The sequence below is a fragment of the Erpetoichthys calabaricus genome, chromosome 9, assembly GCF_900747795.2.
Source record: "Erpetoichthys calabaricus chromosome 9, fErpCal1.3, whole genome shotgun sequence".
NCBI classification, from domain to species: domain Eukaryota; kingdom Metazoa; phylum Chordata; class Cladistia; order Polypteriformes; family Polypteridae; genus Erpetoichthys; species Erpetoichthys calabaricus.
Genome location: NC_041402.2, coordinates 65,684,463 through 65,709,772, shown reverse-complemented (window position 1 = coordinate 65,709,772; position 25,310 = coordinate 65,684,463). Strand labels below are relative to the sequence as shown.

Below are 25,310 nucleotides of genomic sequence, written 5' to 3'. Positions count from 1 at the left end.
ATCTATCTATCTATCTATCTATCTATCTATCTATCTATCTATCTATCTATCTATCTATCTATCTATCTATCTATCTATCTATCTATCTATCTATCTATAAATCTATCTATCTATCTATCTATAAAAAGGACCAACCAACAGATTTTCAAAAACTTAGTAGACAGAAATTTTATTTTGCTAACTTCTGCGAACATTCGCAAAAAAGCAAATACAAAATTTTTAAATAATGATGTTAAGAGAAATTGCATATGATTTCAAATTATTTTACCAAAAAAATCAGCGAGTTTCTTTATTTAATAAGGGTGGCTACAAAAACCATGGCATGCTTGCTTTACAAATCGACACTTACGTTTTTGGTGATGCTTGGCGTATATTTTTAAAATGAACTGTACCTCTCGTTAGATGCAGGAGTAAAGTAAGGAACACAATAGATCTGCCTGTGTCCAAGTGAACATGTAATCTAAGGTGTTTGGTTTCGGCGTCAGTCCACTTTTAACATATTCTCTTATTTTCTACAACTGTGTATTGATTATTCATGCGCAGTTATAAATCTGTTTAATTTAAAAACAGAATCAAGTGCACACGTAACGCAATACGTTTTCATTACATGTGTTCTCAGTCGCTGTCCTTGTTTTCAGCGTGCTAAGGTGTTGTTGACGAGTTTCTATAGCAATTCAATGTCAATCAATGAATCAATTAGGAAATCAAGCTTTATTTTATATAGCGCCATTTCCAGCACGTGCCATCATACACCTTCATAGAGTTAAACAGTAACAAATGCAAACACGGAAAAGTAAAATAAAAAAGCGTGAGAGAGCTGGAGAGAGAGGAGTGCAAGAAATGCACTACTAACACAAACCCCAAGAGGATTTGCTTCTGTTCAGAATAAGTCGTAAATAGGAAATGGGTTGCTGAAAAGGAGTAAGACTTAAAAGATTTTTTAATGCTAAGTAGCACAACGTAGGACCGTATAGGTAGTAATTATCATGTGTGAATATTTTATCGGATACCACAAATATGATTAATTTACGATGTAAAATTACGCGTCCTCTGCGGACACTTTGGGGAAAACTGATATTATCTCACGTTGTAGAACTGTTCCTGATTGGTGGGGTTAGACAGGAACATTTATAATATTTTTCTTTTGGCAATGGAGTAATTTAGCAATGTCATTCCTGTGTAAGAACACTGACTCAAGTGCCTGGAAAAAGGTCTTTTTGATGACAAACTATTTCACCAAAATTGTAAAAAGTATTGTTTTGGGGTCTCTTTCATACAGTTCAACCATAAGCATCACTGCTTCATAATAATTGTTTTCGTAGAATGTATTTTTAATTTGGCACATTAGAACCATTATTGACATTAAATTATTATTTTGACGAATACTTATATAATTAAATCTAACCAGAGCACGGCTACATAGATTTCAGAATAAAATATTCGAATATTTTATATAAAAATGTTGATGTCCTTAATTCATTTTTTCGTAGTGTACACATGTTAAAGTGATGTTTCTGTACTTTCTAAGGCAGTTGCACTAACTGCAGTTACAGACCTATTACACCATTGCTTAAAAACTTGAAAAGTAGCTAAACTTGTGCAATGAGTAAAAAGACAAATCACATTATCCGCCAGATACGAAATACTCCCGCCTTGAAGGTCATTTATTATTATCAAGTAAATCATGATTTGTGCCTAATCTTAAAATATAAACAGAAACAACAATATACGTATGTTAAAAGTTTGTTATGTTAAAATGATGTTATTACAGCTAATTGATTTAACTATTGCTTTCTTGTAATGACGTTGACGACGAAGATTCCGATAATACTACAACCGTGTAAAAAATGATATGTTATAGCGCCTTTCCACAGAAAAAAGTAAACAAACTTGTTGTATATGGATTATTTTGTACAGTAACATTTACATATCAATATAACTGTTGCAAAAATGACATTTAAAATGAAAAAATATATTTGCTATCTTGTGGACCATATCCCATACCTGTATTTTAATGCTTCTTGGAGGCAGCCGTGAAAACCTCTTTGTATTAAACTGATTTTGAAAGCAATTTAAGATTGCTGCTTAAAATGTAATTTATAAACTGGTCTTTCAAATTAATTTTACCCATTAAACGACTATCTACACGGTGAAATCAAAATTTCACCAGACAAAATTTTAGAATAAAACGCCGGACGAAAAAATATATTTTGATTAAAAGCAGACAAATAAATACATTGTGATCATTTTTTCACCAAGAGGACTCCTACTACTACTAATAATCAAATTAACAGTAATAATAACATGAAGGCCCATTATTTTTTACCGGCTGCATCCTTACGATAATTTCTCCCTGTCAAAATATGTGCCTGTTATGAGGAACAATTAGTTTTATTTATAAATGTTAAAACTTCAGAAATAAAACATCTTTTAGGCTGCTGTAAAAGCAAAGTGAGATCAAAGCATAATATGCGCAGACACAATATGAACCTTGAAACTACTAACGTCGAGTTAACTCCGGGAAGGGGTACTGAAACAAACTCGTGTGTAAAAAAAAATCACAGTAAAATAGGCTATTTTTTAATGTTAAGAAAATATTCTTGGGACTTAAAAAGTGAGAAAACAAACGTTTGCTCTTAGCATCTGGAAATCACACCATCTTACAGATGACAACAGGTGGGCGTGTAAGCTGTACTCACATGTGGCATGGCTAACGTCAGCTTGAGTTGTCTCAGTCTGTGTTGAATAAACCGTCAGCTGTGGTTAGGTTTTAGTTTGTACATCCGTCCATTATAAAACTGCAAAATGAGTTCATTTTGACACTGAAAAACACCATCAGATTGGCATTCAGCACTGAGAAGATTAGCATAAAGTTAGTGATATCACATGGTTTACTTTATGACAACACCTAGTTCCCTGACAAACCAAGCCAGCAAAGTTATTTATTTACATACAGTACTATTAAAGTAAACCTAGTTATTATTTTGGGACAGTTAAATTGATAACATCAATAACAAAGACTTAAAATAATTGAGCTTGTATTTTATTCCAAGTTCAATGACAGTAATAGCAAACACGATGTTAAGCGGACTAGAAAATGGATGGATGTGGAACACATGCACTATGTTCCTAACGTGCGGGCATGTAGGCTTTTTCTTGTTCTTCTTCTTCTTCCTTTGCTTAAGTAAAAGGTCACCAGGCGATTTCATATACAGCATGTGATATTTTAAAATTTTCCAAACACCTCTTAGAGGGTGATGGCTTCCACTACTCGGCCTGTTAAGACAGAACAGAGATGTGCAATTTTTGGAAGCCGGGGATATGCAAAAGTTCTCTTGCATCGGAGTACCTATCAGAATTACATTTAGCCAAAAATGATTGTCCATTAGATAGGTGATTAAACAAGAGTATGAACCACAAACGTTTTTCTCCATCGTTTCTCTCCCAAGTCAGTTTGCAAAGATTTGCCCCATTGTTAAAAATCGTGAAATTAATTTGTCGGGGTGAAGCAGAACACCTTTGAAGAGAATCCAGTCAAAATAAACACAATTAGAAACAGTTAGTGCTTATGTTATATATAGTCTTGAGATTTACTAATTATTTTGTTTTATAAATACTCAGTCTGGTCCATTTAATATCATTTACGAAGTAAGTTAGGGTTAAAAATGTAATTTATAACAGAATGTGCACAGTTCATCCTTTTGCCATTCTTCTAAACATATTCTATACAGGTGACTAAATAGTGTTCGAATATTGGTTGACATATTTTGACTGATGTAAAGGAAACACAGCGCAATACACATATTAAATATTAGTGTCATCTATGCGAGGCACTGTTACTCCTGTATTTTCTTACCTGGGATACCATTTCATTTTGGTCATAACAACACCACCACCACCACTAAATAATAATAATAATATTAATAATAATAAATGTCGTAAGAAAAAATATAAACTATCATAAACCATACACCTTATATGGATATATATGTGTATGCGTATCAGGTACAGTTAGAATTAATTGTATTTTACATGAACAGGTGCCTTTGGTTTCCTTCTTCCTTGTTACTGAGTAATTTGAAAACCTGACTATCGATTCAAATATGACACAATTATCGAAACTGTAAAGGTCTGTACTTAACAGCGATTAAAAGTGATGCTGGTCTAAAACATGCATATTGTTAGTTTCTAAATTTCTAAAAAATATTTCTGTTGAGAACAGCTGGAAGAAAGTATTTAACAAGGACATACAAATAAGCCGAGGAAATGCAGAATCCACACTGACAGGGTAAAATAATGTACAGTTAATTAAATTGGGGACCATTTTGTTATCTGCTCCACCTCTTAAAAACTGTTCTGTCAAATAATAAATACGTTTTCTCTTTATTTGCATTTACTCTCTCTGAGACGTTTATAAGCAAAATATAAAACTGAACATGCATTAGTATCAATCTATGAATACTCCCGGTAAAATGGTAAAACTTGAAAGAATAGTTGAAAGTATGGGTTTTTTTTTTTCTATATGATGAAACTTAGTTTCAGACCAGCATTAACACAATCAAGTACATTAAGTTCAAGCCTCATATTTCTTACAAAAGAAAAGGACGACTTTATTGGAAGGAAATAAATGACCAGAAAAGAAGAAGGAACAAAAACACATGAATGATTGATATTTGATGGAATGTAGATTAAAATAAACTTTTCTAGTAGTGTACTGGCACACAGCTTTAAACAGATTAATTTTAAAAGCACATGGAAACTACTATACCCTCAGTTTCTGTACACTTAAAGTACATATTTTTTTTCAAACACATCTAACTTTCCAACCAAGAAAAGCTATTTATATTATGTATTAAGAACATCTTAATGAACGTCCGATTTTCTTTACACTCGATCATATTCAAAAGCGAAATGGTGTATATTAAATGATGATACAGGAAACAAGCATTACAAATTTCATATAATTGTACTTTTAATTTTATATCATATATGTATATAAATACAAAAATAATTAGAAAGTTCGTGGTTTTTAATGTGCCCGTCGATCGGATTCAAACATCTCATGCAGCACTACTTCTGCCTCTGTTTTTCTTAAAAGATGTTTACAAAATTAAGATCGCCCCGTAAAACGGCGACTATATTTATTTATTTATTTTTAATCAGATGAGGAACGGGTAACAAAAATGCCCTTAAGGCGTAATGTTACTGTCAGCGTACGTGTTTAGATATGTGATTGTCCTTACGAGCGCGCATTACTACCATTAATTGGAAAAACTGCGAGAAATTTGAGGTGCGCACATCTGCTGTCGGTCTCAGCCTCTTGTGCGTGATTCTGAAGAGCCCTCTTGCGAACTTGTACAGTATCCGTGTGATTTGTGAGGAAGCTCGGGGTCTCTATTATGTCTGAGGTATTGTCGCTGCAATGTGCAGCCAGTATGACACATTGATGGATGCGCCAATGGTTAGACGGACAGATGTTTGGGCGGATCTAACGGCATGCAATGCTACGGCAGCTCCCTCTCTCCCTCTCTCTCTCTCTCTCTCGCACACAGACACAGACACACGAGCACACGACACAGATTGGGCTGAAAACATCCCGAATCAGTGAAAGTCAGATCTTTCTCTTCCCAACAAGAGCCGGGCTGGCAGTGGCACAAGAGTCGGATATTGTTATCTTTCCAAAAACATATCCCTTTTTCTCGTGTGTCTCTTTAACAAGGTTTAATCGTCCCTCTTCTGTGATCTGATCACGGTGAGTACTGTAAAGAAGATACCGGCGAAATATCAGAGGCACGGAATTGAACACACATTCAGCAGCAGAAGCAGAATTTGAAAACTCACCGTTTTCTTGTTTGAAAGAAAATATTCGTCATTTACCCCCCTCACAGACAGTAGCCTTTCCCCCCGGGAATGGACCGTTGCGTTTTATCCTAAAGATGAGCTGAAAAACACGGACAACGTATCCATCTGTATTTGTTTCTTTTCTCCTTAAAAAGTAATGTGAATCTCCAGTAACTTTGGAAAAAAAGAGAACAGTGATAAAAAAAGAACCACAAAGCGGCACATTAATATGTAAAGACGCTTGCGTCTGCATTCTGCAATACTGTAAGGAATTTGGAAGGATCCCAAATCTTGAGAGAAGGAGGGGATTTGGAGAATTTTCATCTTACCGTAAAATTGAATACGTTCCCTTTTCCTTCAGAACTGTGAGAGAGAGAGAGAGAGAGAGAGCGAGAGAGAGAGAGAGAGAGAGAGAAAAGGAGAGAGAGAGAGAAACTGGAGAATTGTTTGTTACTGATTTTATTGCCTGACTTTCTTTAAAGCGAGGACGGCATCTGGGTTTAAGGAAGTCGTCTCTGATTTGCTGCTGCTGCCTTTAAATACCAACTATCAGCCACACAAAGAAAGACAGAAAGAAAGAAAGACGCGAAGAAAAAAAGTGTTATTAGCAGCCAAGTAAGTGCTTGGCAATAGCTCCTGATCCATGTTCATAAAGCAGTTGAAACACAGTTAGAGTCTATCCCCTCCTTCTGATGTACATTACAGCAAGGGACATCCAATCAAACACGTATCTCATCGATTCGGACCTCTCTCCAATGGATTTTGTATGTGCATTTGGGCAAAATAACCCTGTGAGACAGTCTATCAAAGGCGAGTCTGTCCATTTCGAGTAATATTTGTCCTGTTGCCCTGTGAAACCGATAAAGACATTTACGTCCGGTGTAAAAGTGGTTAGGAATTCACTTGGATTTCCAGATGGAGGCTCCAGGAACATGTGCCAAATAAATCCTTAGGCTGCTGCTTCCTTATCTAAAAGATGTGTGTATTTATTTATATATTTGGGGACCTATATCACCTGAGAAATCCCGTTTATCGACAGAATATGTAAGTATTGATTTTTTAAATTTTTATTTTGTTTTCTTTTCCAGTTAATTATTTTCACCCTAGTGCTCGCTTTACTTTAGAAGTTAATTTAAACGCAATCTTGTACGCGTGTTGGCAAGTAAAACCAAGTAGCTCTCGGTCGGTTTACACGATCTTTTCCTAGTAATTTGTCGGTGTAGTTCTTAAGTGAAATGTTACTGTTATTTACCTTCAACTACATTTTCTTTTCTTAATTTTGCCCAAAATTTAAATGTTGTGGAACATAAAGTTGCAAGTATTTCCTGATATTTAACATAAAACAGGTAATTTTGCAAGAATATGAGTAAGAATAATAGATGAGCATGCGGCTGCTGTGTTGCGTGCAGCCCGGTCTGACGAAAGGCACGCATGGCAGTGTTATAAGTAATGCACGGTAAAAGAAAGAGTTAATGTGACAGTTGTTTGCCCCTGTTTGCTGACTTTGAGTGACGCGATCATCTCGTTTTCCTTTAAGCTTGCCTGTTGCAGCTTCCAACGCTGACTGAGGATCGCAGGAGGATTTTTTCTTCCACTTCTTCTTTTTCCCTTTTTTTCTTGACTGTACTACTCGTCTCCACATCGTGATATCCAAGAAAAGGAGAATCCAGCCCATCGCTTCTGCCGAGCTTCTTTTTTGGTGCTGAACATTTGGACTTTTTATTCTTTAATTTTTGTATTTTTGTTTTGTTTTTTGAAAACTACCGATCTATGTAATCCTTCTGAAATCAAAACAACTGTCCACCAGTCCTCTCCACCACGGGTATCGTTTATGAAATCTCCTCAGAGAGGTGGACCAGCTCAGGATCTCTGGGGCTAAAATAACTCTTCCGAAAAATCCGAAACAGGCATGCCGCGCAGGAAGCAGCAAGCACCAAGGCGCGCAGCAGGTATGGGCTCGGTTTCTTTATTCTATTAATTACTGTTATTAATATCAGTGATCATCTCAGGATCAGCAGAAGCAAATGACAGTGGTTTATTTGCTGGCATGTTACTGCCTGAAACTTGCCAGTACTTTACTTTTTAAGTTTGCGGAACAGGACGAATTTATATTTTTATTTGATTTTTTTTTTTACTTTATTTCTAGAGACCTTGATTTCAGTTTAGGGGGGTCACGTAGCTGACTCTTGTTTAACTATAATGGTATGTTCATCTGAACAGTTACAGCGGCATTATCTCATATGTCCAGTTCAGCTGCGAACTTCTTGCTCGTCCTGAGCTATTCTTGTTTACACGTTACTGCTTTTTATGAAGCCAAAACGATGAATGCATACAAATCATTCTCCAACACATGTTAGTTTGCTATTTTCGTGTTTGCCTTGGAAGTTGCTTACATTTTATTTGTTTGTTATTAATCTTTTTTTAATACTTTTTTGCCTTTTCTTTGAAGTACATTCTGTCGTAAAACATTTACTTTAGAGACTTTTTGATGGTTTCCTTGTAGCTCCAAATAGTATCTTGCGGTCAACAAAAGGAATACGTGAACTGGAAGAGGGTTTTATGGACAATTGCCATCCTCGATTTGATGGCTGATTGATTGCTTGTCATCTGGCTAGCCTTTGATCTATTCATTCCCGATAAACATCAATAAATCACTCCCCATGGCAACGCCGGCTCGATGACGTCATGTCTACTCTGACAACTACCCATTAAAGCAACTTTAATTCTATCCTTTATATTGTTCGCGTGCGCTTTTGAAGTTGTGTCCTACAAGCCAGTTACAGGAAGCAAAGCAGGGAAAGCTTAGGTGCATCATCAGCAGGATACCAAGGGGGAAAAAAGGCACCTCCACTACAGTGTGCTTAATTTATGAACTTGTATATGTAAGACATGGAAACATCTGTACATGAAACGTAAACATTCTGCATATATTTTTTAGAGATGCTTAGAGTATGGAATTGTTTTTAATACATTTGTTTTCCACATTTAGTATATTGTAGAATTTCATATTTTACAGGTTCTCTAAGTCATTTGAAGTGTGTTGATTTATATTCAGAACCTTAAATTTCATGGCATTTCCGTCTATAAAATAGTCCATCTAACCTACCTGCATAATCAATTTCAGAATCTGTAGAATAGTGAAATGCTTCATTTCCATTAAACAGTCTTTACAATCTAGGTGTGACTTCTCAGCTTTCACTACATTTGTAACTTTATATAATATATAGTTTTGTCAGCATTTTCTTGCACATTTGTTCTTATATCCATGCAGATGTTTACTTTTTAATGGAATCAAGTGATTTTAATTCCAGCTTTCAAAGATTTGTTGAATAATGTAATAGGTACATCATTTATAGGAATATGTTTACTTATTGGATCACATCGGTTGTGTAATATCTATCTATCTATCTATCTATCTATCTATCTATCTATCTATCTATCTATCTATCTATCTATCTATCTATCTATCTATCTATCTATACACACAAGAATGCACATTTATATGAATTTTCCTCATTTTTTTGAAAATCACAATGAATTAAGTTATCTTTCATGTAGGCATCCATTTACAGTATGTTAATTTTTACATATCCCATGCATACTGTATACTATACACCCCCATGGACAATTTATGAATAATTTTGCTAACTGCAAATAGACATGCAGGCCTTAACTTAACATTTACACATTTTTATTGTGAATGAGTGTAATAGTACACAATATGAAACAAGACAGAATAAGTGAGTTCATACGATTTAGGGGAGCAGATGCAACTTTGCAGAATATGCTCTATAACCTATGATCATTTTTTGCAGCAAAGCATGTTAATGTTTCTAAGCTATTTAATGAGCGTAGAACCTTGTAGTGTAGGGTAATTAATTATACTTCATATATAATAAAAACAGAAAAGTATCCTTTTTATGAGGACAGCAATATTTACTTTTCTTTAAGGTCATTCTTAAATTACCATATACTTTACAATGGAGAAAGAGTATTGACAATTTAAATTCATAGTATTTTTTTGTAGATGAAGCGTAAATGTAAGAGACAAAGAAACCAAGGATTTTTTAAATAAAAAAAAAAACGAGTGGTTTTATAATAGCAGGCAAAGTATCACTGTTCAGGTGTGTATTAATTTATTGTTGAAACTTCAGTTTGCTTTTTGTGTTTCATAGAAATGTGTATGGGTGAATTTGAAATGGCATAAGTATGGTCAGTTCACTTGGAAATATATGAAAAAAAATCAACACATGGATATAGAGAGAGATTATTATTATTTGTGTTAATATTGTGAGCAGTTGTAATTTTTGATTTGAGCAGGGCTCGTAACTGAAACAAAACTGTAAGACTAATAGAGGGTGGAAGAATGGTTTGCTCCATCAAAATGACCCGTCAAAATGACTTTGTTTCATATTTGATTTAATTGTCTCTCTCCTGACAGGCACATTCATCAATAGCTTAATGGTCAATCAGAAGTTGGCAGAGTGAGTGCTTTCATTCTTTCCCTTATACCGGGTTAGGCTTTACTTTATCAAAATGCTTTTTCCTAATGGATATGGGGGTTGACTAAAGGGCTGCTTATTTAAGAGGAATGAGAAAAAATAAAACATTTAGTCTGTTGATAGGCAGATGAAGACAAGTAAGTTAGCTGCAAGAGTTTTTTTTTTTTTTTGAGGCCCAGCAACTTCCTGCATTTCACCCACCCCCATTCGCTGCCCTTCACAGCTGCAAGTTATAAGGTTCATGACTGCTTTGTGGCATACAAAGAGTGATGACAAATTGATTGCTTTGCAGAGATGGAAAGAACAAGAAAAGATGTCAGACGATGGGACTTGATTGGGAACTTTGGGAAATCCAGTCCCCAGCAACCTTGAGAATTCATGAGATTTTTTCCTCTTTTCTTTTCCTTGCTTTTTTTTTTCCTCCCCAAACTGAAAGGCCTGCTCAGCCGTATAAAAAGAAAAGTTGTTTTGCCAGCTTCATTAGTGTTCACCTAATTAGCTGTAAACCTGATGGATTTCTGACAGCTTTAATGATTGGAGATGACAAGCTCCGCGCACTGTCATCCTGCAGAATTAGGTTTGCAGCTAGTTTGATGTAATCAAGTTGATATTACACAGTCCTGCTTGCCTTTAGTTGTGCATTAACTCAATTTTCTGCTGCAGGTGACAAATGGGCTTTGGTACCTGGATAATCATGTCATAGGAATTAGGGTGCTTTTAATGGTCTGGAGTAGAATAACAACAAAGGAGTCTGTGCCATGCTCAGGCTTGTAGGCATGAGAGGCAGGTGCACAAATGCTTTCTTTCTGTTGAGTGGAGCTGCAAAGCGTGCTCCCTCCTTTGAAAAGTTAACAATACTAGAAAACCCTCTGTGTGGATATGGACAACGAATCATAAAAAAGTGATATCTTCAGTTTTAGGAAGAAAAAGTATGTGAACATCATATTTTTGAGTCTCTCAATTCCCCTTTTCCCACACCAAACAGAATACAGATATCACCCAAACACAGAAAGAAAGAAGCAAATGCAGATTCTTGAACTCACTACCTGACAAGGAGAAGTACGGAGCTATGCTTTTAAAAAGTGTATTATTATTATTATTATTATTGTTATTATTCATTACATAAGAATATTCACGAGGAGACAAGAACCAAGGAATTGCCAGTGGGAGTTTAGTTTAGAATTATTTTCCAAATGTTTTTATTCACACAGTTCTCTGTTTTAACACCCTGAAGGCCTTCTGGCATCAAGCTTTAATAATCCAATTGTTGCAATAGGCTGCAGAGGCTAACATACAGTTTGACAAGTTTGCACCTTGTGTTATAGCAACAATTCGTACAGAAAAGAACTTGAAAAAAAATAGCCATCTCTGCAAAATGAACATTTGCAAGAAAAAATTAATATAGGCATTAGACAACATTAAAGTGAATCAAGCCCAAATACATTTTGGACAAAAAAGTAATGCTATTAGTCTCATACTTGAAGTATATTTGCAAAGGAAAAAGAACACCATTATAAACCTGTAATAACATGTATCATGTGGAATTCATATAAGGGATTGTTGTTTAAGCTATTTTCCTGATGTGGCTGGTACCTATTTTTAGGTTATTTATTACCCTTTTATAATAGAATAAAAATCATTTTTCCAGATGTGCTGTTTTATGGTTTTCAGTCAGTAGTGAAATGTCAGATTGAATAATCTTTAGTCTTTTTGTGTACATGAATCTAAATTGACCCAGAATGAGTGAATGAGGGCGAGTGTGAGATTGCCCTGAGATGGTCTGACGCCGCGTTAAGGGTTTTCCCTTGCTTTGCACCCGATTCTAGTAGGGTAAGCTGTGGCGTCCATAACCCTGAACTGTATAAGCAGGTTAGAAAATAGGTGAATGGATGGAATCTTATCTTGGCATACAATATAAATATTTGTGTTTGTGCCATCTAATTGGTTTAATTATCTAATAATCAATAGTCTTTTGTGAAAAAATATTAAAAGGACTTTAATTCACCTTTAATTCTTTTCTACCTCACTGTTCCTTAATACCTCACCTTTCTATTTTTATGTAACAGGGCAATAGAGGAAAAAGAAAAAAGTTTTAGGGTGGACATCACTACTCCCACAATGTTTAACATCGTAGTTAAGTTGTTTTTCAGACTTTTTGTTCCAACTAATATTTTGTAACCATTAATATGCAAAAAATTGTACAAATTAAAAGTAAGAAATAAAAATATAAAACACAGATGAATCACATCTATAATACGTCTGTGGGGCATATGGTATATTTTCTTTTCCTTCCCTGAAGTCTTTGTTAAAGATAATATTGAAACTAGTTTTAACCTTTAATGTATCTGTATTTATAAAAGAAAAAGACTGATTTATTTTACCATGAAAGCATACATATATACATACATACATGCATGCATGCTTGTGTCTTTTAGACCCATTATCTTTTATCACACAGACCAGCATTTTGCTTTTCTTCCATAGTCATTCACAACTGCAAGACACTGCAAGCATCCACTAGCTCCAAATCATTGCCTATATTTTTAAGCTTGTTCTACCTATAGCAGTACCGTTGTTGAGCCCTGGCTGGATTACTCGTCTGCCACCCTACCACGCATTACTCTCATGGACAGAGATTCTCCCTAGCAGCCAACTGACAGAATGATTAGTTATGGCCGTCCTCTGCCTTTTTATTGCAAGAAGTGAACAACAATGAAGAGGGTTAAGAGACACTGGAAAAAAGAAAGGAGAAAAACAGAATAATAGTGAGAAAGCGAGGGGAAATTTTCTCAAGAATCTCCAATTGATAAACAGAATTTTCTAGAATCGACTGTCACTGTTCCCATTAGCTTGACAGCTGTCAATTAGGGCTTCACTGTTCTCCTGGGCTGTAGTTTATTGCATGCAGTTGATGCTGTCATTTTGTTCTCAGTTTTGCCTTGAGCGCTATCATGAGCAGGGGAGAAATAGTCAATATCTGATGTATCAGCAGTTATTTCTTAAATTGGCTCACAAGTCGGCATCATCCTTTTTTCTTTTCTTTTTCTTAGTAAAGATAATTTTGTAAAGAGATTACAATGAATTGTGACGGCCATGGGGTTATAACAGATTTTACAATGACATACTAACCAAAAGCTCCAAATCTAGTCCCGTCATTAGACTGTTTAGAAATTGTTAATTCAGAAATAGTTTATTAACTGGGTAAAGAAAGAAAGAAAGAAAGAAAGAAAGAAAGAAAGAAAGAAAGAAAGAAAGAAAGAAAGAAAGAATTGAACAGGAGGTGTAAACTTTTTTCCAATCAAATTATAATTTAGAATTATTAGAGTTGACTTTTTTCAAATCAAATTATAATTTAGAATTATTAGAGTTGAGAGTGCTCGCTAAAGAAAAAAAAGAAAGAAAGAAAGAAGGAAAAAAGAAAGAAAAAAGTTTTTTAATAGTCTCGAAATATTCATGTTCTCTTATTTCATATTGAGTTATAATTTAGGGTGCACTTTCAGATTCCTAGTAGTTTGCCTTGTCCTCGGATACTTTGCAGGCTTCAAAAACAAAATATTTCTCTATATTCAATTATTTTCGTAATTAAAGATGTGGCGAGGAGCATTTGCATGTAATTATTTTGATCTTTGGAAATATACCATAGTTTTCAAATCTTAGAAGAAGAATGCTTATAAGTTTTGAAAGATCTTGATGAGAAATGGTGTGTTACTTATTATCTTTAATGTATAAAGAACCCAAACATTTTGTGTATTGAAATTGTCCAACACTTAAATGGCTTGAGCGTTATGAACGTTGTGCATGGATTTGCCACTTGCCATTTTGGGTCCCATTGAAAAATATGTTGACTGGAAGCTAACTGTTCGCTCTTTCATTTATAAAATAATCCACATGATGAGCCAGTGTGCACATACTGCAGGACAATGAGACAAGCATAGCTGTACCAATAACATCTCTTTGATAAGGTTGAATTCTAGCTTGAATACTTAACAACTAAGAAAAAAAACCTGAGATATTTGTTCACAGTTTTTCAATTATATAGCTGGTTGTTAGTTTTCAACATGGTCTAATCAAACAGTCATAAATCAACAAAGTTAAGTGTGGAGACTACGATAACCAACGTACTGACTGAAGTTTTTTTGCCAAAAAGCTGATTGTGATGTCTATGTTAGTTTAAGCTTCTTTGAATAGCCAGTGGTTCCCTTTTTATCAGCTGTGATGTATTATTAATTGTCAGGGTACATGTGATAAATTATGGATGCTTGTTCCTTTCTTCTATTAAAAAGGTGAGTTAATGTTAAATCTTATGGGACTGATGAGTTCTATTAGTATTTAATCGATTTTTTGCCTTTTTATGTTTTGTTTTGTATTCATTGCAGAAGCAGAATATTATGATGAAAATTGTTATTTCTCAACTGCTAAATGACATCTGTACACATAATCAGACTCTTATGGATGCATTCACTGACTTTGTAATAAGAAATGAAAAAATTTAAATGTAAGGAGGCAATTTAGACAATCAAAGAAATAATATGTAATATCTATTGTCTCTACATAAAGACCCGAGAAATATGCATCATTTTAATAATAAAAAAGTCATTAAAACAGGAGGGTGAAAATATTTTTGCTGCTGTAATTTGTACCTACAACAATAGCAATTTATTGTGAGTGAGAGATTTTTATAATTACTGAGGGGCATAATCAATTGCTATTAATTATTTCCCTTGCTGATTAGCAATTTAAGTGCTTCATCAGATGGCAAATACATTACATCTGCACATCTTCCTCTTATAAAAATAGAACATCTTGGGAAGTTAAAACACTAGGTAGCTTAGTAGTCTTCAAAGACAACCTCAATTCACATCATCATAACAGGGTGGAAGCTTAAAGAGAGGTGCAGATTTGAGCCAATAACCTTTAAGTGAAAATGAAAACACAATCTCCAAACTATTTTTATTTTCTCTCCTACAGGCCCCGTTAATACATTATTTATAAATCCAATGTGACATTTAATATTTCAGCTGAAATCTCTGCTGTAAAGACAGTTCTGTTGTAATAGTACTTTAAAAAAAAAAAAAAAAGAGCGGGGGTTAAAAAAGAAAGGGTGAATTTAACATGGGGGTCTCATATTATTGCATCACCTCTCTTTTCTAAATTAGTAACATGATTGTTAACAACTACTTGATGGTAAAAATAGTAAAAACTTTACCCTGCACAGTCTATTCAACAGGTCCAGAAAAGCAACATTCAACAGTTAAAAGGTTCAAAATGTTACACCATGTTGCTGAAGTTACTCTTTGAAAAAACAGTTGCCTGTGAAGGGCTTTCATAAGTATTAGAACGTCAAAAGACGCTAGAGGGACCTCTAGGGTCAGACCTTGCCTGGGGGGTTCCTGTGAGGGTTAGTCCAGTATCTGTGGGGCTAGATTAATATATCATCTCATCCTCCCCACCCCCCACAATCCTCCATGCACCCCCCGAGGAGGCTCGGCAAGGCTACGTGAGAGTGGCAGCCATCAATCACTCATCAATGGCACCAAGTCTGTTTTTCTTTTTTTTTTTTTTTTGATGGCAGTAATGATGAAAGGTCTGGGAACTGCATGGGCTGCTATAATCAGGGCCAGTGCTGACATCCTTCTCAACTTTGACAGCGCCTTCCTTTTCTGTGCTCACCGCCAAGACTATCTCAACTGATTTTTTTTTATTCATGTTTCATGTACTTGATCAGTCTCAGATGCTAGGAATTATAATCCCCCTATTCAACAACTGTATTTTTTTCATACATTTAAAAAGGGGAGGAGAATTTTGAGTACGTGCATTGAGAGGGTGATATCAGGGTAAGGGTTTTATTTTGTGGTTGTCTTTTCTCTCCCCCTCCCGCTACTATATCCAAGGCAGGTGTGAGAGGAAGTCTGTTTTTGTACTGTAGGCCTGTTGCTAATTAATGTTCCTCCGTAAGATTCTGTCGGAGTTGAGTAATGTTTTTGATCTTTATGCCTGATAACTGCATACTTAATGAGATTTCAAAGCTTCTTGAGATGTGAGTGCAGCTCCCTGCAATTATTGACAGATGCCTTTTCTTTGCCATTGGGTTCAGCTCCATAAATCCTCTTGCTGTAATGAGGTTCAGAAGTGCCACCCTGCCAGTGAGCTAATGAAAAGCGGGGGGGGGGGGGGGGGGGGTGGGGGGGGTGATGGCAGGGAGAGGAGGGAGGGTGGTTGTGGTGGTGATGGTGGTGGTGGGGGGTAGGGGTGGAATCACAGTAGTCTGACACATTTCTTTTTTTTCAAGATATACTCTGCTGATGTCAAGCTGTGGGTCGTGTTTAAAAAAAAAAACAAACCAATTTTCTAATATATAGGTCTTGCCATATATCTGAAGTTAGGAATCCTCCAAAAGAGATACACTATTAAAATTACGAACTCAATTTTTAAAAGTGCACTCCAACTGTATACTTTCACATGCATAATTTAGTTGCTAAGTAGGGCAGTTTGTTTTCTCTTCTTCTTTTTTTTTTTCTCTTTTAATCCTTAAGGAATTGATTCAGAAAAAATAATAAAAGAAGTCCTCAGCACCCCAGGTTTACATTAAATCTTCCCTGAAAATGCTCTTACAAAGTAGATTTCATTTTCAAGAGTCCTGAAACCGAATCCTGGTGGTGAATAGCTGTACCGAGCCAAACAGTCGATTTCCTTTTCAGCAAAGTCATATATCATTGACCCACCCTTTCCTCCTGACAGAATGACGTGTGTCATTTATCAAATGGGCCCTGCCAGACACGGAGGGAGGGAGAAAGGGAGAGGGAGAGAGAGAGAGAGAGAGAGAGAGAGAGCACAGAGTTTTTCTGTGAGGCCTGTCTTCTTCTTTTAGCACAGAGTTGGTGAAATGCCACTACTGATTTAGAGAATGTTAAACGGCTTTGGGGAACAGGGTAGTTGGGGTGAAATCGAGCAGCATGTGCAGTACATGGGGCTGGAAGGCAGAGAAAAATTAAAATGTTACAAGACATTTCCCAAGCTTTCTCTGTGTTGGTTATTGTGTAGAGCAGGTGATGAGCAATGTTAGTGGGTGTGGAAGATGTCTAGAGGGCGAGGGCGGGGGGTGCGGGGGGGAGTGGTGGGGGGAGGGGTTGTCAAAATCAGACAGGTATCATTCAAAACTACATCAGCTTACTGGGGGTTGTGTAAATGAATCTGGGCTCTCTTGGTTTCACATGATTCAAACGTGCATTATTGAAGATGGATGTTTCTTAAAAAAAGATTGATGATGGATATCAGGCCTATGGTGCCATTTATCATTTTGAATATTATTTAGACTTGCCGTGTAAAGCTGTAACTTGAGAGTTGGAGGAGCAGGGATAGAAAGGAAGGCTTAGATGTGCAGGATTTGATGGATGGCTTTGCTTTCTTGTTGTTTGTTACCAGATACCAGACGGTCATTATGGGACTGCCTTGCCACTTTTTTGTGAAAAAAAAAAAGGAGGAGGGGGATAATGTTTAGAAAGGGCAGTTTTCATAATTGTGATAAATTAAAACAAAGTCAAAGTCAACAGAATAAGCATTGTTTAAATTGTGAGTGTAGTATTGTGTGTTTTTATAGATGGGTTGGATGTTGGCAGCCGGGTACACTGAATGAGTACCAATCAAAAAAGAAATAAAGGACATTTAACAGCTGGGGTTAATTAGTATAAAAGGGAAACTGCACTTTTTTCCTTTTCTTTTCTTTAATTCCCTTAGTGTTTCCTATACTTAACCTTACATCTGTCTCTGAGGGGGGAAAAACCCACTGTTAAAACTACATTCATTAACTGGGTAGACAAAACATAGATCTCTGTGCTTTCATTGCTGCATACTGTACTTTAATAGAAGGAGTTAAAAATAAGTTAGAGAACATGAATTTATATTTACTTAGGTTTTAAACAGGTGATGCGTTTGTTTGATCTTACCCTTGCATTATGTAAAGTTCTTTTCAGCATTTGGTGTGCTGAGATAGCAAAAACAATAGGCAAGCTTTTGCCATTTCAAAAAGTGTTCTGTTAGTGGTATAATACAACTGTTCCACTAAATACCATTGTTTTCACCTTTTTATCCATAATTTGTATAATTTTATTTGTATTTGCCCTGAGTGGAGTTTCAGTTTCATGGTGACCATATGAAAATTATTAATACTTTCAAAATGTGTCACTGAAACTGAGGTCACAATGTTCCTGTTGCTTTTTGTGATAAAAGTTCGTCATTCATTTTCCATTTCATCAGCTCATCCATCCATTTTCTATTCTATACCCCATGAGGTTGCCCTCTTGCATAACTGCATCTCCATTCAATCATACATATAGTAATAATAATTGCTTTGCATTTATATAGCACTTTTCTCACTACTCAAAGTGCTCAGCAATTGCAGGTTAAGGGCCTTGCTTAAGGACCCAACAGAGCAGAGTCCCTTTTTGGCATTTACGGGATTCAAACCGGCAACCTTCCGATTGCCAGTGCGGATCCCTAGCCTCAGAGCCACCACTCGGCCTATAACATGTTAAGGATTCCAGTTAGCCTAAAATGTGTATCTTTGTAATGTGGGTGGAAATGAGGAACTCAAATAAAAATCCATGTAAGAACTGGTAAGTGTTCCAGGAATTGGTAACTGGAACTGTGAGGCATCAGCACTATAATAATAATAATAATAATAATTCATTACATTTATATAGCGCTTTTCTCAGTACTCAAAGCGCTATCCACACAGGACTAGCCACTTTGCCACTGTGACACGCTGTTATAATTCGTACTTTTTGGTACAGTGCCTATTATTCCTTAAGATGATATGTGTTATGAATAGCTGTCAATCATTTTATATGTTATACATTCCTTTAGTCAGTGCTCCCACACATTATTAAATTTTACAGCTAGGAAGATGATATAATATACAAAACATAACATTTTTAAACCTACTTCAATTTTCACAAACTGGAAAAATGAACTGTTGTAATAATGAATGTGCATTTTTCATTTGTACTTAACCATTTATTTTATAGCACATTTCACGTACCAAAAGAAACAATAAGAGCGGATACTTAAAATATGATGCAGGTTATAGGCACTCAGTTTCTTGTTCTACACTACAGAATTCAAAGGTATTAGTCAATTGCAGTTACTTTTACTTCACTGGATGTACCAGCACTTTGAGTGGGAAAGCAAACAGATCATTTCAGATCTACACTTTGTATTGATAATATATTTTACTTGAATTAGAATATTTATTGTTACTTATATATCTATAAAAAACAAAAACATTATAAATTAAAGATACTTTGCTCCACAGACAGTCATTTTGTTTGTCATGGAATTAATTCCCCATATAGCATCTTGCCTGTCAAACATTACTGTTTAAATATTTTTCTTATATTTTACTGCTCTATCATCAACCCATTTATTTTTTGGTGTTGCAAATATTTATGTTTACTTCTCCCTGTTTATATTATGCTAGACCTAGGCATTTTGAGTTATGTTAATCAGACTCAAAGGTTAAATTGCCCCTGAGTTGGCCTGTTAAAATGGTTTGTAGAAATCTGCTTGGGTAAGCGGAGTGCTTGATCTGGCATTGCTTATTGCTATTATAGGCTATGTAGGTTTAGTTGTAGATATAGTTTTGTATTAACAATGGTTGAAGTCTCTCCATTGGCTTTTTAAAAATGTGCAGTGAGGTTATGGTTTGTGAAGTTTTATAAAAATGTTGTTGTTTTGCTGCTTTGCCCTAGGAGGGCAATTTTTGCTTTTCCTCGCCTTGGGGTGAACGACACATCTCTCATTGTGCTTTATGTAGGCCGAAGAAATATGAGAATCTTCTAAATGTTTAGTACTAATTTCATGTTTGCTTTAATGAAACCCTAATGAAATAGCATCATAAGCTTTTTGTTATCATATCCCTGCACAGTTGACACAGTTACCATGAGGCCAATTGATCTTTGCATAGGTACCTTAACAACTGAAGCACCACTCACCATGCAGAATCTAGGCAAAATTTTCTGTGGTGTATGGGCCATACTTTCTCTTTAATTTTAGAAAACCCTTTTCTTTTGTATTGAATTGAAATGTGTTGAGGTCAGTGGTTCAAAAGGTCGGTTGAAACATTGTACCTATATTTTCAGATCTGAAACTGCAAAGATACACATAACATTTGTAGCGCTGCACTAATATGTCATACTTATGACACCAATCTGTGAAACTAACTCTACACATTTGAAATCTGTTGTAATAACTCTCACAGTAGGAATGAAAGGTGGCATTAATATAATGTATAAATTTTGTATATATGTGTATATACACACTCACATATACTGTATATTATATATACTGTATATGATGCCCTCGTACATGAAAAGCTTTATTTAAAAATGGTACAAAATAACAGTTGATGACCTAGATGTTGTTATGTAATTTTGATAATAATAACCGTCATTATATATTTTCTGCTTTTAAATGGAATGTTTTTTGTTTGTAAGATATCAGGAATACCTGGCATTTTCTTTTGTCTTCAAAGGAAAGAGACAAAAATGATGCATTTGTTTTTACTGTCGTTGTTGACGCATTTTGATCTAGAGTAATGGAAAATTTTCAGAAATGCTTTAAAAATCTCAGACTTCATTTGTGTAACTGGGTGAGATACCCAAACTATACAAAAAAAAAACTATAGGTAGACAGATAAGGCATGGGAAGGCACAGATAGTTCCTTCCTTGTGCACATCGGTACTGGAATGGGCAAGGGCTCCCTTAAAAATATTATGTAATATATGTGTGTATATTGTGTATTATGTGTGCATACATACATAATACACAATTCTTCTTATTATGTGTATACACTCATAATACACAATATACATACATACATATATTACATAATATTTTTAAAATAGTAAGACTGTAAGGGAGCCATTTCCCATTCTAGTAACATTGTGCGCAATGCAAGAACTATCTCTGCCTTCCCATCGCAGTGTGTATCAAATGTGAATTATATAAGCATGTTATACATACAAATGGTATTTTGTTATAAGAATTATATAGGGAGACTCATTTTATTTATGACTTATGTTTTACACGCATGAGTTTTTCTTATCATTGATAACAGATGACTCCAATATTGAAGTTATAATCACTTAATGTGTTAGCCAATTCCAATTGCTTTTCATTTGCCATCTGCATTATTTGCAGTAAGCAAATGTACATTTCACTGAGTTTGGTAAGTTTTGTTTTCTCTGTAAAGGTATGTTTATTTATATGTTGTAAAGCATACAATATGTTTGGTTGAATAGTAAGAATTACATGCATTCTGCAATATATGTTTAATATATTTCTGTTCATTCCGTGACAAAAACTTGCTTGCTGTAGGTATCTAAGAAACAAATAGAAGAAAAGCTGTAATTGCAAGAATTGCTAGCAAGCAAGCTGCACCTATATATTTATATATGTCATTTGAAGCAATGCAGTGATTCATGTTCTCGATTAGTCTCCTATTTTAATTGTACATGTTATAATTAATTTTATACTTGAGGTTTTCTTCAACAAAAATATTGTGCAAACTAATTAATAATAGAACAGAATCAGTTACTAGTATTTTGCTTCACTTTGAAAACTGCTATACAACAGAGTAGTTTAATATTACCACTTGAAGATTTATGGTATTTTGAAATGATATTTATTAATCCAATTGCTAATGCATTTTTAAGTCCATATTATTTGCAAATGAAAGCAAAAAACAGCAACCATCTAAAACATGGAACCATACTAGTAGTACTTCTTCAGTAAGTTAATTCATTAAATGTGCATATGGAGGAGAAATACAATCAAAAGCATACATGACCATTTTTGTTATTAAAAGATTAAGAATCGTTTCAGACATTAACATACATTTACTAATTTAAAGGAACTCTACCCTTCTTGGGAGACATCATGATTAGTTTTGCTATGTCACAGGTCAAGATTTCTGAGATTCCTGGTTTGACCACTGTCTTTGAGTACAGTTTACACATTCTCAGTGTCTGTATGTGCTTCCTCTGAACACTCCATTTTCTTCCCAAGATACAGTACATCTTGTACAGTGTGGTAATGCTGATTGATAATAAAAATGGTCCCAGTTTGAGTGAGATTAAATGAGTTTTGCTTGTGATGGACTAGAATCCCCTTCAGAGCTGGCACCTGCCTTGCACCTGACGCTTTTAGAATATACCAATATCATGTATTGTAATGGGAAGGTACAGTAAATGATTATATGCATTCATGTACCGTATATATCTAACATGCCATTCTTATGCCTTCTACATTCTTTTTAAAACTTGACAACTGATAAGCCATTAATCAGTCAATCAAACTTAATTTAATACAGATGTGCAGTATACTGCATACATACAGTATAGTCTGAAACCCAAACAGCATTATCAACACAGATGGAATGTTAATGAGTATTATATTACTGGTCATCCTGTGTTATGCACAATATGACTAAAATTCAATTCAAAAAGAGAACTGGCATGTTAAGGGACTTATTTAGGGTACAAGGTTAGTCAATGCTGGGTATTAAACCTAACCTAACCCTTCTGATTTGCAGTTTAATGCATTTGACACTATATACCACTATATGCATTTAGCAATCAATAAATAAATAAAGTCTTAATTCTTATTATTTGTACCTCCTTCTACCTGAATATGCTCTTTAGGTAATTTTCTGAACCGCAATAGTAGTTTTGTGTTGTTGATGCTAATTGATTTGTTGACTGGAAGAATACATTTGAGGAAATTTTGGAAGATTCTCTGCTCCGAAGTTTTAACTAACTTATTTAGCTGTGGTTTCTGACAATTGTCAACTAAGATACTGCTCCTCACTCTTCTCCTGCAGCATTTTTATATGGTTTATAGTGCAAAATACACTGTTCAAAAGGCATGACTGAATCCTTAAGGCTACAAAAGACTAAAAACAACTCAAGCACAAAAGTGAGTTTTTCAAGTGAGAAAAAGCTGCACCTTGTCACAGGGGAGGTAGCGTTGAACAGCTGAGCCATGGATTGATTTAGGGGGATGAAGGAACTTAAATTTCATAAGAAGTGTTCAGTTTAGGTAAATTTGATCCAGTGATGGAAAAAGGATTTTTTTTTGTTTTTGAGTGTCTTCATTCTTATCCCCCTTTTTCAGTTTTATAGCAGTAGACATGATTTATTGTAGACATCCATCTTTGGGGCTCATCCATCACCTCTTGGTTGCTAGGCAATCATGGCAGCAGCTGTTTGCTTTGAATCAGACAGAAAAGTTGTCAATCATCAAAGGCAGGTGAATAGCATTAGAAACACGCTATTGTCAGACGGAATAATTAATCAAAGAGAGAAAAGATAATTAAAAAGATATGACCCTTGCAAGTACTTACTCTAGGTTGCTTGAAAAAAAAAAGAAATAAAGTGGCCTGGTCTTTTCAAGACATTTTAGCAGCTGAGTGCTGATAAAATTGCTCTTTACTGGTGCATCATTTTTAATTAATTAAAGGAGCATTTTTTTACATGATATAAAAAATGGAATCTGTATTTATATATAGCTGTTTTTGCTATGTTTTTACATGCAGGGCTTCATAATATTCCTTATTAAACCTCATTTAAGATTTTGTTTTTCGATAGTAAAAGTTTATTCCCATTAGTGATTGTCAAGCAACTTTTTATTTTGAATCCTACCTGTTCTTGCCCATTTTTTTTACCTGCTCATTCTGGACATGACTTGAAGAACAGAAGTCTACCCCAGCAGTAAAGACTGAACACAAGCATATGCCCTGCAGAGGAAGCCATTCTTTTGCTAAGCACACATAAACATTTTCCTTCACGCCGGAACAATTTATACATGCCATCTGACTTAGCAGTAAAACTCTGAGGAAACGAGCTGGATATAGAGAAAAACTATAAACTCCAGACTCTGAAATCATTGACATTTCTGAGAAAACAGTTTGGGATATAGAGCGAACCTATTTACTCACACTCTAAAATCAAAACTCTGGCTCAGTGAATTACTTGCTGCTCAAGACTGGTGCCACACTTGCTTCATATTATTGTTGGTGTATCATCAATACAGTATTTAGTAAATGAACACTTTTGAAACAGGCATTAACAACAAGTTCAAGATTCCACAGCAGTCGCCTTGGTCAATTACTGAGGTAAAAAAAAAAAAAACATCTTGCTGGAAATCTTAAATTGTTATAGATGAACATGCCAGATAAAAACTTCACAAGATGGAGCAACATAAAGTTATGTCTGAGGGGCAAAGGATGCTGTAACAGCCTCCGTTTAATTTGGGCTTATCAATACAGATCTCCAAGTGATTGGTATATGAAGGCAGCATAAAATCAGCTAAAATGTGTCTGTTTCATTGTGCCATTTATTCATAACTGTATTTTGTAACAACAGTAGTGATTTGATTTCTTTTCAGCACTGTGTTTTTGTCGCTGTCAGCTATGTCAGCTTTTCCTCGTTCTCTTGTTATGCTTTGGAACTCAACCAACTTCACAAAGAATATTCCTGTAAAAAACAGAACTTCAACTTTCTGTAAACAGGTGTTGTGAAAGTGAAATCTTTTCTTGCAAAACAATCTCTCTCTCTCTCTATCATTCTCTTTCTCTCTATATATATACTTATACTATATATAAACTATGTATTTCTTAACTAACTTTTAGTAAAAGAAAGAACAAAAAAGAAAATATTTTCCGTTTACTCCTGATTTGTTTCTCCTATTACAGAACTGTGCTCTTTCTTTTTGAAACATCAAAGTGCTATGTGTATGTAAATCTAATTTAGCTATACTAAAACATGAAATGTCATTCAATATATTCTGTATATACTGTACATGCACACTAAACAATGTAGATACTGTAATTATTTTTATATTTTTTAGGTTCTTGCAGTCTTCCAGTTCTAATGGTTCTTACAGCTTCTAGTATTGGTAATGTAAGTAAAG

The 25,310-nt window shown here is 35.0% G+C and overlaps 1 protein-coding gene and 1 long non-coding RNA gene across 2 annotated transcripts in view; one reads left to right on the top strand and one right to left on the bottom strand.

Moving 5' to 3' along the window:
- Positions 1-5,258: 5,258 nt before the first annotated feature.
- Positions 5,259-6,204, bottom strand: LOC114657786 (uncharacterized). Its single transcript, XR_007935885.1, has 2 exons — positions 6,171-6,204; positions 5,259-6,015 (listed from the first exon to the last, which is right to left on the bottom strand). It is a non-coding gene; the product is annotated as an uncharacterized LOC114657786 (long non-coding RNA).
- Positions 6,205-6,297: 93 nt separating this feature from the next.
- Positions 6,298-25,310, top strand: part of tshz3b (teashirt zinc finger homeobox 3b) — a 95,841-nt gene continuing 76,828 nt past the window's right edge. Inside the window, exons 1-2 of the mRNA XM_028809675.2 lie at positions 6,298-6,885; positions 7,379-7,790. Coding sequence (XP_028665508.1) covers positions 7,751-7,790 — 40 coding nt within the window. The 5' untranslated portion in view covers positions 6,298-6,885; positions 7,379-7,750. The remainder of the gene's footprint in view (positions 6,886-7,378; positions 7,791-25,310) is intronic.